The sequence below is a fragment of the Chenopodium quinoa genome, unplaced genomic scaffold (genome assembly GCF_001683475.1).
Source record: "Chenopodium quinoa cultivar QQ74 unplaced genomic scaffold, ASM168347v1, whole genome shotgun sequence".
In the NCBI taxonomy this organism is placed as follows: domain Eukaryota; kingdom Viridiplantae; phylum Streptophyta; class Magnoliopsida; order Caryophyllales; family Amaranthaceae; genus Chenopodium; species Chenopodium quinoa.
Genome location: NW_018744704.1, coordinates 6192599 through 6209779, shown reverse-complemented (window position 1 = coordinate 6209779; position 17181 = coordinate 6192599). Strand labels below are relative to the sequence as shown.

General features: G+C 35.9%; 1 protein-coding gene across 1 annotated transcript; it reads left to right on the top strand.

Annotated features, from left to right (window-relative positions):
- Positions 1–852: 852 nt before the first annotated feature.
- Positions 853–17160, top strand: LOC110702967 (cyclin-dependent kinase D-1-like). The gene is made up of 8 exons (XM_021880728.1): positions 853–1581; positions 2725–3023; positions 3110–3218; positions 6450–6575; positions 11791–12026; positions 12195–12518; positions 16500–16624; positions 16752–17160. Exons 1-7 carry the CDS (start codon positions 1471–1473, stop codon positions 16555–16557), a joined length of 1263 nt encoding a protein of 420 aa, XP_021736420.1. The 5' UTR covers positions 853–1470; the 3' UTR covers positions 16558–16624; positions 16752–17160.
- The last annotated feature ends 21 nt before the right edge of the window (positions 17161–17181 follow it).

Below are 17181 nucleotides of genomic sequence, written 5' to 3'. Positions count from 1 at the left end.
CCCGCAATGCATGTGTGGCGTGCTTGCTGCGTGTGTGCGTAGGCAGGCTGGCCAGCAAGCCCAGCCTTGGTGCTAGGCGCCAGCTGGGTAGCCTTGGCAGCTAAGGCAGGCTGCCAGCCAGCCATGCTCAAGGGGACAACTCATGGTTTTGGTGTGGGGACCGAATCTTGAGGGTTGCTTGGGGAGCAAGGGGATTTTGGTCCCCTCTCAAGTGGTCCTCACCTACCCTTGCTCACCCTTTGCCACTTGGTGCTTGTTGATTGCTTTGCATTTTAATTTATTTTTGATTAAAATAAATTGGTGGAAAACTGCAATTCTCCCACATTGATAGGAGAAGGGAGATCAAGTCTCCTTTCCCTATAAATACCCAAGTTTTGGGTTTGGGAAAAAACACTTGAGTTGAACTCAATAAGGCATCTCATCATTAGTGAGAAAACCTTTAAGTTCGTGATACTCTAGTTTTTATTTGTTCAAGTCCTGACTAACCTTCAGGATAAAGACCGCTCGGGTCGGGTCGAGGGTGCGAGCCGTCGAAGGCCTTCGCACTTGCGAGGTTAAGCTTTCAAGTAAGAGCTCGTGAAGCGAGCGAAGCACGCGTCGAGGGTAAGAATGTCTTTTCTCTTTCTCTCTCTTATGTTGTTAATTATGTGATTGCATGTTTAGTTGCTTTAATTAGTGGGCGGGTCTTGGGCGGGTTTCTCTTCCGCGTAGTGTCGGACACTACGAAACCCAACACTAATCACCTTCATCTTCTTATTAAAGCTACTTCAATGGAGACCACCAAACCTCGACATCCCTATTTTTGGCGTCTTTGCCCCCCAATGGAGTTTCTCCATTTTTAACTTCTCACTAACAGAGTAAATTGACATAAAATATCAAAAACACCCTTACATTATAATTCAAAATGACGTTTTTACCCCTAGATAAATTTACCATATTTCTCATTGACAGAAATATAGATTTTCTCAAATCCACTATACTCCATCCATACTTACTCACACACCCTTCTAACTTCAAATACCTTTTTTTTTTTTTTGGTTTAAATTTGTTCTTTATTCATGTTCTTCAACTAAAACCTCCTTCTTCACCTCTCTTCTCCTTCACCACCACCTTCACCTTCATCTTCACCTTCTTATTATAATTGCCAAAAAGAAACCCCATTACATTTCAAACTAGAGCAATTTATAACGTAATCTTCACACTCAAAACAACACAATAAATTCCCCTTTTTCTTTTTCTTTTTCTCTGTATCTCCACTTCACAAAGTTCAGACCCTTCCACCTGCTAATATGCATAATCTCTTCAATTTCATCATCTCAATCCCATCAAATTAATTAGGGTATTGCATAATTTTCTTCATAAATCACAAAAAAATTAGGGTTTTTCGATTTCCGGAATTTCCCCCTTCAGAAAAGGGGATTATTATTTTTTTTATTTTTTATTTTTTATTTTTTTTCTTTTAAATTTGCAATGTCGGATTTGGATAGTTTGATTACAAAGAAAGTTGCTGATCGCTACTTGAAGCGTGAAGTTCTTGGTGAAGGTACCTATGGTGTTGTCTACAAGGCCATCGATACCCAGGTTTAACTCTTTGATTCTTTTTCGTTCATATTTTTTGCTCTTGTATGATTGATAGGGTTCTAAATTTTCAATTGTTTACTACTTTTTCGTTCAGATTATATCATTATATGCTTAATAGTATTATGCAGTTTAAGGGGTGGATTAATTTAATGTAGAATTGTTGTTGTTGATGCTGCATATTCTTACCTGTGTGTGTTAGTTTCATAAACTAGCTTTTGAATGTTGATATGTTGTTTAATCATATTCTTACTTGTGTTTGTTCATAGTACTATAGTATTATTAATTTATTTTTGTTAATATGATCCGGGGAGTTATTGAATTGTTTAGAGGAAGTGATATGATGTAGGGATGATATTGGAAGTTATGATGGAAATTACTAGTTTTTTTTGTAAATAATAAAAGAAATAGTGATGTTAACACATTTGAGGGCTAAGAGTTTAAAAGGTTACGGTGAAAAGTTGTAAAATTGACTCTGAAGTTATTATATAGATTAGTATTAGTGTTGTTTTCGATTGAGGTGGGAAAAGGAATATAAAGGCAAATCCGTGGCTTAGATGAAACTTTGTGTATTGGTAAAATTTCCTAATCTCTATGATAGTATCTTCTCTGCCTTTTATGTATGCATCTTTTTTTGGTGATAGGCAAAAATTTTCTTTATATGTGTGTGCATCTTAGTTTGTTGGTAGGCAAAAATTTTGTCACGGTGGTTTTTGTGATGAATTTGGTGGGAACATAAATTTGTCTCCTTATAACAATATATAAATAATCTTACTAAACATGTGGTTTTTCTCTGTAGTTTCTTTGTAATTTTGTTTTGCTTGCTCTGTTATGTACTTACAGTTATTGTGAATTATATATAGCTCCAGGAAGAAAAGTGGCCTTGCATAGAAAGGGTCAAAAGTAAGCTTGCTTATTTGGAGATATGTCGTGTGCCCAGCACTTGAAGTAGTGATAGTCATAGATTTTTGGGAGTTTACTCTTGTAGCACCATATGCATTTTGTAGTATGATTCACATAGGATATGACCCGAGGAATTGGTGATCTTAAATTATTGGTTTTAAAAATTTTAATTGTATGTGTAACCCTATGATTTTCTTGTTTTAGCGATAGCTTTGGTTTAAAAATTCATTCGCTGCTACGCAGACAAATCAAACTGTTGCAATCAAAAAAATTCGTCTTGGAAAGCAGAAGGAAGGTGTGAATTTCACTGCCCTGAGAGAAATTAAACTGTTAAAAGAGCTTAAAGACCCTAACATAATAGCGTTGATAGATGCCTTCCCCCATAAGGGAAACTTGCATCTTGTGTTTGAGTTCATGGAGAGTGATCTTGAAGCTGTCATTCGGGATAGGAATATTGTACTCTCTCCTGCTGACACGAAATCTTATCTACAAATGACCTTGAAAGCACTAGCTTTTTGTCACAAGAAGTGGGTCCTTCACAGGTGCTTCTTACAACTCAAAATAACTGGAGTGATGTTGGCTGAGACTGATTTGATATATGTGCTGACTAACTCTGTGTCTTTAACAGGGATATGAAGCCAAACAATCTGTTGTTAGCAGCTGATGGACAACTCAAACTTGGGGATTTTGGTTTAGCACGTATATTTGGCAGTCCAGATCGCAGGTTTACCCATCAAGTGAGTATTAAGTAGCTTTGGAGTTCATTTATGTCCTCTGATTGCTTGATGCTATTTTAAATTCTATGTAGCTCTTTAGTCACTTTAGATTGACAAGTTTCCCTCTTGGGATACTACCCTTTTTTTTATTCCTCTTTCTAGTGCATGCTGAGTATACCTAACTTGTTTCAAATAAATTTGAATTACTCTATTAGTATACGCTCTTAGACTTTTTAAACTTTTATATTATTATTTCTTAAACTAAAATTTTTTTAGGGAAATTCTCATTGGTAGCCATGTAAAATTGCACATTCTCAATGGTATTTTTTTTTTTTTAACAAATTCTCCCAAATAGCATTATTTTTGATAAGTTTTCCTAACATGACAATATATTTGTAATTAGCCTAATTAAACAAGAATTAACCTCATAATTAACAAAAATTAAAAAAATCGCAGCTACCCTGCCCCATCCCCGCCACCTTGCTCCCCACCTCAGCCACCCCCCCCCGGCGCCGTACTACCCTAGAAACCGCGTGCCAGCAACACCCCACCTCGACCCACCCTCCCATTCCCCTCCCCTCGAAAAACTCTCCCTCCCCACCGGCCGGAGCCAAAACCCCCTCCCGGCGCTTGCCAACACGATTCGCCCTACCCCCTTGCCGTCTCTACTCCCTTTCCCCCATTTAACCATCACTCGAAACCCTTAAACCCCCAAATAAAAAAATTTAAGGTTTTGATTTGGGGTGGTAGGGTTTTGGGGTTGTGGTTAAAGGGGGGAAAGGGAGTGGAGACGACAAGGGGGTGGGGCGAATCGTGTTCGCTGGCGCAGGGAAGCAGGTTTTGGCGCTGGCAGGTGGGGAGGGAGAGTTTTTCTAGGGGAGGGGAATTGGTTTTAGGGAGAGGGGAAGGTGGTTCAGGGGAAGGGGAGGGTGGCTTAGGGGTGGGGTCGAGGTGGGGTGTTGCCGCGGTTTCAGGAGTAGTACGGCGCCAGCGAGGGGTGGCCGGGTGGGGAGGAGCACGGTGGCGGGGGTGGGGGCAGGTTGGCTCGGGTGGCTGGTTTTTTTTTTTTCCTTTTGATAATCATTAACTTAATTTTTGTTTATTTAAGCTAATAGTTGTTAATTACAAAATATATTGTCATGTTAGGGAAACTTATCAAAAGTAATGCTATTTGGGAGAATTGTAAAAAATTTTGTTACCATTGATAATGTGCAATTTTACATGGCTACCAATGATAATTTCCCATTTTTTTATTGCTTGAAACTTATTTGACATCTACAATAGGAATATGAATATAATTAAACAAAATAAAACTATCCTTTAGTAAAATAAAACCATATTGTTGTTTCATACTTTGTTCCATGATTGGGTTTCTGGATTCTTGGTGCCAACTGCTTTTTAAATTTATTGAAATTGAGGTTTGGAATTAAGCCCCTGAATCTGAGATAATGCAAACAATGCGAAGATCAGGGCCAGAGTTCTTTCTCTAATCTCCGTAGAATCTCTTCATGTTATATTCTTTAGGTAACTTTTGAATGAACAATTTCTGTTCAGATGATGACAGCTTGAATGTGTTGCTAGCATATCTTAGAGATGGAGATTTTTGTTGCATTTTGTTTCAACTTTCTGTTGGTTTATTGCTGTGTCCTTGTGTTGCTTGCATATCTTAGAGATTTAGATTCCTGTTGTATTTTGTTTGAACTTTCTGCTGGTTTATTACTGTGTCCTTGAGCTGTCTACAACATGGCACCTTGGAAATCTTACCTTGTTTTTTGACTTATATCTGTAGTTGGCTTACTTATTGATAACTTATTGAATTTTCTTAGTACATCTGAATTATAATTTAAATTCTTGTTTTCTTTGATATTGGTAATCTTTTTGAAATTTCAACGATTTCATATAAAATACTTTAAGTTGACTGCATATTTCCTAGATATGCTCTTGTTAATGGAGGTTAAAGCATGATGGAATGAACCAGGGCCTTAACGTCATGTAAAGATTGCTATTTTATGTTATGTCTAGGATTTTGCTACTTGTTACACAATATGTTGCTATAAAATTAGGGTTTTCAATTCATATTGCAGGTAATAGTATATGTTACAGGTCGTGCTACGGTCTTATTTGTTACTATTTGTTAATACCATCAGGCCCATTACGTTCATATATAAACAAGCCCTTAAACTGTTGTTGTTTGAAGTGTTAGGGAACTCCTTTAACTCAAATTCTCTTTAAACATAAAGATTATATGTTGGAAGGTGCTTGTAGAAGTTTAGGTTTTAGTCACTTGATTGTAACTATGAAGTTAAGAAGTTCTGATATTTCATTTCAGCATACACTGAGCCAGCTGTGGTTGGTTTTGTCTGGCACATGTTATGTTGACCTTATGATCATCACTGTAATTGTCACCATGACCAAGATCACGAGTTTTTTTTCTTAAGTTTTAAACTAGGAATGAATATAAATATGCTTTTGAGCTATACCATATGCCAACAGTTTTATCTGTGAGTACCAGCTGATCTCTAACTTTTTATTGTTTGCAACACTAACTTTTTTTTTTTTGGTAAATATAAAATATTATTTCCAAAAAGGGGTTACTGCCCAAAGAAGCAGCAGCAACAAGAAGTAAAACAAAGCCCTTTGGGCCAAAACACCAAAAATACCAAGAGCCCAAAGGCAACACAACCACCAAGAAGCTTCGGAACCCAGGCCATCTTCTAGGAAGGGTCCATGGGAGACCGAAGCTACAAACCAAAACCGGGCTACACTAACTTTATTTCATTACTATTGATACAAAGTGCGTTAGTAGAAAAAGATCAACTATACAGAACATTTATAGGTATTCCCTCTTAAGGAGGTCAGGGAGAGGACAGAAACAAGAAGTTTAGATTCTTTTAATATACTAACACAATTAGGGCATTGCGCTTGTGTGCACAGTAGTATTGGATAGATCTGGGTGACCTGAAGGAGGATGTGTCTCTGCTGAACTAGTTTGGGTCATTAGCGTTTTTAGTCATGTACCAAAGAATAAACTGTGTAGAAGTATGTGCCTTTCTTTATTTATTTAATTATTTTTCCGGAATTGATTGTGGTGAAGCTTAAGGATCAAGGTGCTAACTTTGACTAACAAATCTCCCTCTTATAGTCTTTTCTAGTATTTTGTCATATAATTGTTGTGCGGATGACAAAATTTTGTTAAATAGCCTATGTTCTGCTCAATCTGTTGTTAGTTAGGCTCTAATATATTTTTCATAGGTTTTTGCTAGATGGTATAGAGCACCTGAGCTGCTATTTGGCACTAAGCAATATGGTCCTGCGGTAGATGTCTGGGGTGCTGCTTGTGTGTTTGCAGAACTACTATTGAGAAGACCGTTTTTACAGGTAAGCTTGTTGTACTTTACAAATTTTGTTTATTTATTTAGGATGTGTAGATTTATTTGACCTCTTGCCGGTTATCGAAATCATGAATATAAAACAAAGGAAACCAGCTATATATCGGAAGTTAACCTCTAATTCTCTGTTATGTCTGATTTTGAAAGTTGGATCACCCTAACCTTTTAATTTGGCAAGGTGATTGCCCGGAAGACCTATATATGTTGATTGTCATGTAATTACTGATTATTTGCTAAGAATGATGCAAGAAGTTGGGTTTAGAGGAGCATACAATCATTGATAGAAGTGAATAGATAGAGATGGTCTTTGTTATTGCAACATTGGGGGTGGGTGGGGATTTGCGCATCCTGATGCACATTTGTAGCCTTAAATTTCATTAATTATTATATTAAATTAAAAATGATAAAAAATTGATATCGGAAAGTGTATACTAAGACTTTTCTAATAAGACCCTGTATAACTATATTTTTCCTTGCGTATAAATCACAATATGTAATCAAAGAGGAGTGTGTGAATAGTGTCAAATGTCCAATTGGTGCAATATTAGGGGAGTGGAAGAAGTATCTAATATGTAAACTAATTTTTACGTAATTTGACAATGGAAAGGACGTAGTGGAATTTCTTTTTTCTAAACCTCTAATGCGGCAAGTCAAACTCCAAGTTCTGTCTAGTATTGGACTATTGGAACAACGAATTTTAATTCCATAGAAATAGAATCCCACACATCTAAATGCTATAATCCATGATATAAAGTATCAACTACTATTGAGAATCCCTTACAAAACACTCTTTATGTATTGGAATGGTCTTTATTAAATTATATGATTGATGATATTTGTTGTGTCAAGTGTTTATAGCCTGTGTACAAGGCCACCCATACTATGAACCATCTGGCCTTTGGAAAAAAACTTGGATATAGAATTCAGGCTTTCTTTTTTTGTGCATTATAATGATATATATTGCATGTATATTTCACAAGGGTGTTGGGTCACTTAACTTAGGTGAGTGTATTGGATGTTGTATTATAGGTTTCTGTTTTCTTTTGATTTGGTTTTATATCTGTTTATGTAGATAATATAGTGAATTTTATCTGCAATTACTCTTATAAATCTGTGCTTGACATGCATGATGTGTTTACTATTTCATGCCAACCTTCTTGGTTCTATGGACACTTTGCTCCTTGGAGTTTCTTCTGAAAGATGAAAGTTATTTCATGAAATAGAGTAATTTCACTAGGCTGAAGTATGCTTTCGGTAAATATTGTTTGGAATTGTAGGCTCTAAAAGGATTAATGGGGTGTTGTAAAACAAAGGGAAAGGGTATGCAATGAAGAAAGGGAAAGGAGGTGAAAGGAAATTAAAACCCTTAAATTTGTCTTGTAAAAAAACCCACCATAGCTCATCGTCTTTCTTTTTTCTCAACCCCATCTCAACCTCCACAACCAAACCCCACCTTCTTTCTCATCGGAGCATTGCCTCACTCTTGTACCACCATATCTTATCGGAGCACCCTCCATCTATCTTTTTCTCTCTTTCATTTTTTATCCTCTCTTAAATCTAGTTTTTTTCTAGGATGAGGGTGGGCATTTGATGGTGAGGGTAGGTTTTCGGATGGGCTTTGCGTAGATTTTAAGGGTGGAGATGGGTTTTCGGATGGGGTTGTGGGTGGGTTGTTAGATTGGGGTGGTAGTTAAGTAGAATTTGTAGAAATAAGGTATGTTTTGTAGTGGATTGGCGGCGCAGTGGTGGTGAGGGTGGTAGTGGTGGGTTGTTAGGTTAGGGTGGTGGTTGGGTAAAGTTCGCTAAGATTAAGTGGGTTTTGTAGTAAATGGGCGGTGGTGGTTAGGGTGGCAGTGGTGGGTCATTGGCGGTGATAAAGTCAGTGACGGTGGAAGACATGGAAGTGGTGGGTGTGGTGTGGTGGTGGCTATGGAAAGAATTTCGATATATGGGGGGGGGGGGTTGGGATTCAATGTAGAAGACTTTGGGTTAATAGGGAGGATAAATGGAATGTCATAAATGTCGATACAAACATCAACAAAGGAAATTTGATTCTCTTACTCTTACTTGAATACCCTGGACCAAACGCCCCCCCCCTAAAGTTATTTTATGAATTAGAGTAATTTCACAAGGCTGATATGTATTAGGGTGGTCAGTGAGGAAGGCATTTGTTTATGCATTGTACCGAAGGGATGTTTTTTTAGGAGAGTAAGGATTGCAAAACTCTTTTTAAAATGTGATATTGGCATTTCTCTTGACAGATTGTTCGCGGTTTGAGAGTACATGTTTTCCCGCACGGTATTAGGAAAGTCTTTGCATCCTACGTCTTTCTTTTAGGGCATTTCTTGGGTTCCCTCTCAACTTTTAAAACCAAGACTTAGGCCTTGTTTGGTTGTACTAATTTCCTATAGGCACTCAAAATTCCTAAGAAGTACACTTAAAGTATGTTGTTTGGTTACCAAAAAGTGCCAAATGTGGGAATTAATTTACCCACCTTCTTTAGTTAATTCAAATTTCTTAGGAATTGTAATTTCCTTAATACCAACAGAACAAACTAAAGCAATTTCTTGGGAATCAGGTAAGAGAAATTATTTCCCATAAATTGCAAATTACCATGGGGAAATTAAGTCCCATTGCAACCAAACAAGGCCTTTGTATTCTGTCTATTGCAGTTGAATAGCTGAATTGGGATATTTTTATTCTTAAACTTAGAGTTTTATCCTTTCGTTTCTTTCTTTCAAAACCTACATTTATGACCAATTATTGTCTTTCAAGGGAAAAGTGATATACTATAATCTAAGAGAGCTAAATTTCATGACATTTTTTTTATTCATCTCAAGGGTCATTTTACTAATTTATGATAGTTGCTAGGGAATGCTCTAATGGAAGAAAGGAGCGAAGAAAACAGGTAGGTGGTGCTAAACGCAGATTATGAATAACAAAGTTGAAAGTTACCATGTGTGCAAAGTAATTTTTTTGTGTACGAGGAAATTTTCTAAAATATAATTGATGTATATGTAATTGTATATATCAATGGCAAACGTGTAAATAGTTGTAATTTTTTTCCCTTTTTATTTTGACTTTTGTAAGTCGAAAGTTACCATGTGTGCAAAAATATTTTTTGTGTATCGAATGAAAAGGGAAAATCTTGCAATTGTATATATCAATGACAAAATTTTAAATTGTTAAGGCCCGCCCCCCCCCCCCCCCCCCCTCCTCTCTCTCTCTCTCTCACCTTTTGACTTTTTTTTTATGTACAACATTTGGTTTCAACAAGTACTACATTGGCTCTTAAATGTTCAACATTTGTCTACCTAGAGAATTCCGTTCAATGAATTTACTAAAATGATTTTAAATATGTAGCGAGATTACTAAAATACTGCATGATGTGCAGTGGCTTGAATGTAATAGATATATACCTGGCCACCCTCAAATGGAATAACCACCTGGCCAACCTTAAATGGAAAAGCCAAGAGTACATTGATACTAGCTTAAGTTTCCTTAAATCTTTACATTCATGACAATACTAATGCCATTATATTGTTATTCAATGCACTAGAAGAGACCTGTGATTAATTTTTTTTTCCTGCTTATATCATTGGAGGAGTTGAAGAAAACCAAAAACATAAAACACAAAGTGTTTTAATTGTTTCTCTTTGTCATTTGAAATTTTTTATTCTCAATGCTTGATTTCTCAGTGTTAAGCCAACTGAACCACTTACCCGCAGCCTAATATATGAGGAAGAGCACAGTTTTGGACACACTATTCATGTGTTCCATCCTAATGCTTTCAATTTTTGAAAAAGATAAATGTTCTAAAGTATCCTCACCTTTCAAGTTCCGATGATTCCATTTTCTCTTACATGAAGTATTGCTGATGAAATTGGATGACAAAACATGCGGTTCCATGAAAGACTAGGGACCCTCCATTATATCTTTCAAATAAAGGGATGATGCAGGAAAGTGAGCTTATTTGTGTTCCTCTTTACATCATCATTAGGGCAGAGGACCACACAATCTTTTATTTCTGCAACATGTTCCATTTGTTTTGTTTTATACAGTGGTGTTAGTGTGAGCAGTAAATGATAATTATAGCAAATATTTTGGACTTCCTGATGCAAGTACCAACATGGGAAGATGTAGAGTGATGCTCTGCGGGGTTAAATTTTTGTAGGGTTTGTATGAGAATAACTCTGAGCTGTCTACTGTCCAATCCTCTTGTTGGGATCAATAAGAACTAGATTGGTGAAAGTTGTTAAGGCTAAGAAACCTTTCATCCACTTTTTTCTTGTGATCATTTGCTGTATACTTCCTCTGTTTACACGTTGTCTAAAAAGCTTTCACATATTAGTCAAAGTGTTGCAATATTTTGGCAACAGAAGAAGTGTTAGAAAGTTCAAGTTGTCAAAGCCATTGAGAGAAAGGGTAACTTATACTTTAATATATATATATAGCTGAACCATAGTATGCTCAATGTTTGACACAATGGGTTCACGAGTGACATTGAAAAGCAATTTTTAGCTGGACCCAGACTCTTTGACACAACCTCTCTTGGCATCTCATGACAACTTTGTTTTGTCAAAGAGTCTGGGTCCAGGTAAAAATTGCAGCCATTTCCTTGTTAAGCTGAATATAAATTTCTTTACCACATTCATAGGACCTATGAGCCTGCATGCCTTCGTCTAAAGTATCAGTTACTTGGATTTTTTTTTACCAGCGTTGGACTCATTAAGAGTATCTTACATGAATATAGTGTGCTTTATTTTCTCAAAGATCAAACCCAAGTACTCATATCAATTTTGATTGGAGTATGTTGAGAGTGTTGGACATGAGCTGGCACTTGGCAGTGTAATTATTGAGCTGAGGTAACATAGTCCTATACTACCAAAGCACCATGTATATAATGTTCTTTAAAGGAAAGCTATTGTAACATTTCGACACGCCTTAGTTTGTCATTGTATCTTCTCTTGTTTGTGCTACAAGCTGTTATCCTCCATCAATTAATCACCCAACATTACACAGAACTGTAATTTATGACTTGATTGTATGGTGTGCCTATCTTGCTCTACTGTTTACAATGTGGAGAATGTTTTGAATTGGATGTCTTGATTACTTGTATAAGATCTCATAATTTCCCTTATTTTTATTATTTTTTATTGCTGATTTCTGTATGAGCTGATTAGTTGACCTCCCTTTTTATGCAGGGTTCAAGTGACATTGATCAACTTGGCAAAATTTTTGCAGCCTTTGGGACACCAAAGCCTGCTCAGTGGCCTGATATGGTATACCTTCCTGATTATGTGGAATACCAATATGTGCCAGCACCTCCTTTACGTACATTGTTCCCAATGGCAAGTGATGATGCTTTGGATTTGTTGTCTAAGATGTTCGCTTACGATCCAAAAGCTCGAATTTCTGCGCAGCAGGCCTTGGAGCACAGGTATGTCTCGACAGTTTGTTTGTAATCTTTATTTCCAATTTGGTTTCGGGTTATATCTTCCATATATAATTTTGGTGGGGAAATGGTGTGCTACTGTGCTGTATTTGGTGCGTCCATCGATTATCGCATTTATCCTTTTATCTTAATTTATTTGTGCTAACCGTACAGATACTTCACATCACCACCAGCTGCTACAAATCCAGCTTCTTTACCACGACCTTCACATAAAGGCGATAACAACTCAAAAGTTCCTGAGTCTAATCCAAATGAAGGACCTACTGTGTTGTCTCCACCTAGAAAAATGAGAAGAGTAATGCCCAATAGAAATGATGGGGGTGAAGAAAATGTTCACAATGCTGAAAAGTTAGATGATCATGTCAGTGGGAGTAGATTAACAACTGGCCGAAGCTCAAGCAGAACTGACACAATACCAATGTCAATAGATTTTTCTGTGTTTGGATCTAGACCTCCTCCTAGACCAACTATTAACAGGTAATTTTATTTTCTGACATCTAGTAACTTAATATTATTGATAAATGCGGAAGCTGACCCTAATCAATAACTAATACTAAAACAAAAGCCAGTGACATTATCATTGTCCGCATGTTAGCTTCTCATCAATTCTTCTTTTTTTTTTTCCAATTAAATAATATATTAGTACATAATTAAAGATGTTGATAGTCACAGGTGCATCTTGAAGACGGTGCAATATGAAGTATACACTATACGTCCTCCGGTTTTTTTTAAACGCAACGTTTGGATTTTTGCACTATTCACACACTCCTTTGATTGTCTTTTGTGATTTATACGTTAGAAAAAAAAAGTTATGTGGGATCTTGTTAGATTCGTCTCAAAATACACTTGCATAAAATTAATTCTTTTAATTTTTACTACTACAAAACTTGATATATTTAAATGTGCATGGCAACCGTTAAATCCTCAATGTTGTGATTTATAAAAAAAAAAGAAAAAAAAAAACAGGAATTATTTTGGGATAGAGGGAGTAGTTGTTAGCTATGACTCCTAATGGAGGGAGAACTTGTGACAGAGCATCGATTTTTCCATTATATTGGTTTTTCTGTCATGTTTCTTTTTTTCTACTTGTGTAACTAAAGCATGTACTCAACATTGTATTAAGGAGGCTATTTTTAATAGGGGAACCAATCCTATCTACTTTAGTTTGTTGAACTAAACAAACCCTAAATGGTAGTTGATGGAGTTTAGCTACCTTTCCGGTGTGGTGGTCAGGCATGTAGAGTCTTTTTATCCTATTTTTTGAAGGCCAGTGCCCTAGACATGTGAGTTTTATGTGACAGCTACCAGCAACATGTCCTTTCTGTTTTAGATGGCTCCCTAGTTTTGGCATAGACTACACTATTTGATGCAACAGGGCCATGCAGACTTGGCATCATCCCCAACTCTTTTAACTGACACCTCAGTCATAATTCCAACTTAGACTTCTCCCCTGTAATTCATTTAACCTAATCTGAAAAACAAAGTTCTGATTCTTAAACAGAGGTTTATAAAGAATCGACTCACCACAACTTCATCTAAAGCAACTAGGTTATTAGGTTGATTAGTTAAGTGTTCACAAGTCATAAATGCTAGCTAGCTACTTAGAAGCTTATAGAGAGCTTAAGAGACAAACATGAGAGTTGAATGTCAGAACATTATCATAGTTCTGAATAATACATGAAATTATCCACCTTAATAGGGTAGTTGTCTACTTAAATAAGGAGACTAAGTCAATTGATCTGCTAGAATGGATTCAACATGGGAATTCTGAAGTCGAAGCTGACATAGCTTTATATAAAATGTGGAATGTAATCTTAAGATAAGTTTCCTATATAAAAACTATATTAGGTTCCTTGTGCACTTCTAGGGATGTATTTATGAATTTGTATATTTGAAAGCCTGAAAGAAAACTCACCAAATTCTGAATATTAACATTTACTTATTTGCCAATTAGCTTCAGCCTTCATCAAGCTCATTTCCTTAGGTGTTAAGCATGCTTGTATAAAACTTGCTATAGCCTTGGAACTGTATTTGGGAGAGGTAAGAAACTGTTATACCAAATCATAGATGAAACTGTTTATTGGTTCCATGCTGTTTCTCCCAATTATGTCTCCTTTTTCTCGAAAAGACTTGAAGTTCTTCTTCCTGAAATCAGATTTTAAGGCACCTTCATCGAGAATTTCATGATTGAAGTACGAATTCTCATGTTGGACAGCAATTTCTCACGTACTATCCACACCTTTCTTCCGCTTATAAATTTCATCGTGCTTTCTTCTTCAGGGCTCCTGTTACTACAATCTTCTTCTCTTCATTCTCAACATATTTTCTTTCTTTTTTTTACAAAAATTATCTTTATTTTTTATTTTTATATTGAGGCAAACACATTTTCTTTAATGACATTGAAGGCATTCCTTTCTTCTTTTTGGGTCAGTCTGTTAGATTAAAAGTAACCTTGACATTTTTTTCTGGTTATCTGTCTCTAATCAATATTTCACCTGAAACATAATCATTAATACCTTTTGAAGTTATTCCTTGATGTGTTAGGACTCTTCAACTTTCATACTGGATTAATACTTATTTTTGTGCTCTTAATTGTTGAATAGCTCCATTTTGTCTTTATAATCTATGTTACTCGGAATTTTCATTTCACCTCAAATATACCCGTGACATAAGAGTAGTAGGACAATTGAACACTTCATTCTAGACCAATATCATGGAACTTTTTTTACAACATTGGCGATTCGGGCACCTGGACAATGTACAAATGTCGGGCATTGGTAGCCATATCTTTGTAAATTAGTTTAAAACAAACAAAAACGAGGAGGATGTTTCTTATAGGTTTTGTATTAGAACTCCTTTATTTCATTTTTTTTTTCTTATAAAATTTTCATATTAGACCAACTTTAGTATCTTCTTTTCTGCTATTTTCTTCAATGGGATTTCAAGTGCTCCCACCTATCAACTTGAACATGCTTCTTGATTAAAGGGATAATTTGTTCTTTTCCATATGTAAAAATGAGTTAAATCACCCAACCTATTTTGTCAAGATAGAAAATAATTTATTAGTATTTCTGTGATTGTATTTTACTTGGAGAAATTCTCAAAGTTAAACCTCTAAAATATAAAACACATCAAATACTTCCGTCCATTGCTCAATACATGCATTACGTTAATTTTTAATCGTGTATTATAAAGTCAAGTTGTTGCATGTATTAAGAAATGGAGGAAATACTTAGTGACCGAGTCATTACTAAGCTATCTTACGCATCAAGCTTCAAAAGAATCCTGATATAGCCAGTGGAAATGATGTGCAAGTCTTCTAGTTATGAAAAATCCTGCCATATTTGAATTAATCTCATTCATTTACAAGGGTCTAGTTGGCAGTTACTATACCCCAAGTCCATTGCCTTGCCATTAAGTTTTGTTTTGCTGCAGTCATGATTTCCTATCCTATATCCTGAATTGGTCTATATTGATTGATCCATCACAAACAGCCTTTCTGTTTACTCATGATACTATCTGCTAAGTTCTGTAACATCTTTCAGGATTAGCAGGGTGGGCTACTGTTTCAAAATGAAACACCAAAGTAATCAGCATTTTTTGCTGTGTTTTGGATGAAAAGATAGTAATTTCCTAGTTGGGTGTCTAGCTTGGTTACAGTTTATAGTTTGACCTGGAAGCTTTATGGGGCGTGTCTTTATCAAATTTATTGGAATTTCCTTTTTTTTTTTTCTCTTCCTTGCTACTAAATTATATTTTTAACACACAAATATATGTTAGTTATTAAAAAATAAAAAATTAATGCTTCCTTATTATTAGGCCCTTTATGGTTGACATAGTATCTTCTGCAAGAAGCTTGATGTAGCGCATTAGTTTTATTTATATTAAAAGAATGCTTGACTAATTCGCCGGTAGATTGTGTTGATGCCTGTTAGGACACACTACTGAAGAGCTTAAAGCAGGGAATAGAGAATAATGACCAAGAGTTATTATCTTATCGTCTTCCCCTTGCTTCTCTCCTGGAATTTGAACTTGTGTTTGACCTGGCTTTTATACTTATTCGGTTACATTTGTTTTTAAGAACAGGTTGATAGTTCATCTGATCATATTATTACATGAACTGTTTACAAAGTTCTCATTACCAATGTAATAATGTTGAAACTCGTATCTAATATTAAATTAAATCTAATAAAAACCCCAAACAGAATTTTCTGTATGGCTAAACTTGTTTTTCATTGCTTGTGCTTCAGTTTTGACCATCACTGTCTCCTCTTCTAATGTTTTGGGTGACTACTCAAAGATTGTGTTGTAGCATGGTATGGTAGAATTGTAGTATAATGGGCTTGTGTAGAAGCCTGTGCTATGAATGTGATCTACAAACACGTAAAATATTTTAGAATAAAATGTCAAGTCTTAAATGGTTTTCTTCAGCTAAACTCTTAATTTTGTCTCTGGCAGTGCTGATAGGACACATCTAAAGCGCAAACTAGATCTTGAATTCCAGATGCCTGAATAAAATCAATACTAGATACCAAGTTGTGTTTTTCTGTGTGTTTTCTGATTGTTCAGGCACACATTGTCAGGTATGGCTTGATTGACTATCAATTGCAGATCAATTGCAGTTTCCCTCCAATTTAATCCCTCATAGTTACTGTTTGTATTCAAATGTGAGTTTTTGTGAGTTAACTTTTGGGCTATTTGCTGATGCAGGCAGTTTATCAATGAAGAATCCTGCAGTGGGAGTCTGATGATGGTTGAAGATCTGTAGAGCTTATTGAGAGGGTTGGTAGAAGGCAGGGGCAAATAAATTGAGCTTTATCATTTCCCTTCAAACCCTCGGCAACCGTTGAAAATTTGATGGGGAACATTGATTGATGAACAATTTTTTATACTTTCTAAATTTTGTTTTGTAAGGTATCATGTGCGATGTAGAACTGAGTGAATTATTGTAACAGCCTAACAGGTGATGATGAGTGTAGAGGGATTTTTTTTTTATATATTTTTTTTTATTTTTTTGCAGAAGTTACCAGTTGCCTCTCCAGATGTTGAGAGTTATTCAATTGTTGTAAACAATCTTCGTGTATGATGTCGATTGTTTAAGGGAAGTTATCATGATTAAGGCGTAATGCTTTCTTTTGAA

Bases quoted from the DNA above. Each gene is read 5' to 3' on its own strand.
- LOC110702967 (XM_021880728.1), top strand. From the start codon at position 1,471: ATGTCGGATTTGGATAGTTTGATTACAAAGAAAGTTGCTGATCGCTAC. The intron at 6,576-11,790 runs GTAAGCTTGTTG...CTTTTTATGCAG, and splicing joins TGAGAAGACCGTTTTTACAG to GGTTCAAGTGACATTGATCA. The intron at 12,519-16,499 runs GTAATTTTATTT...TGTCTCTGGCAG, and splicing joins CCTAGACCAACTATTAACAG to TGCTGATAGGACACATCTAA.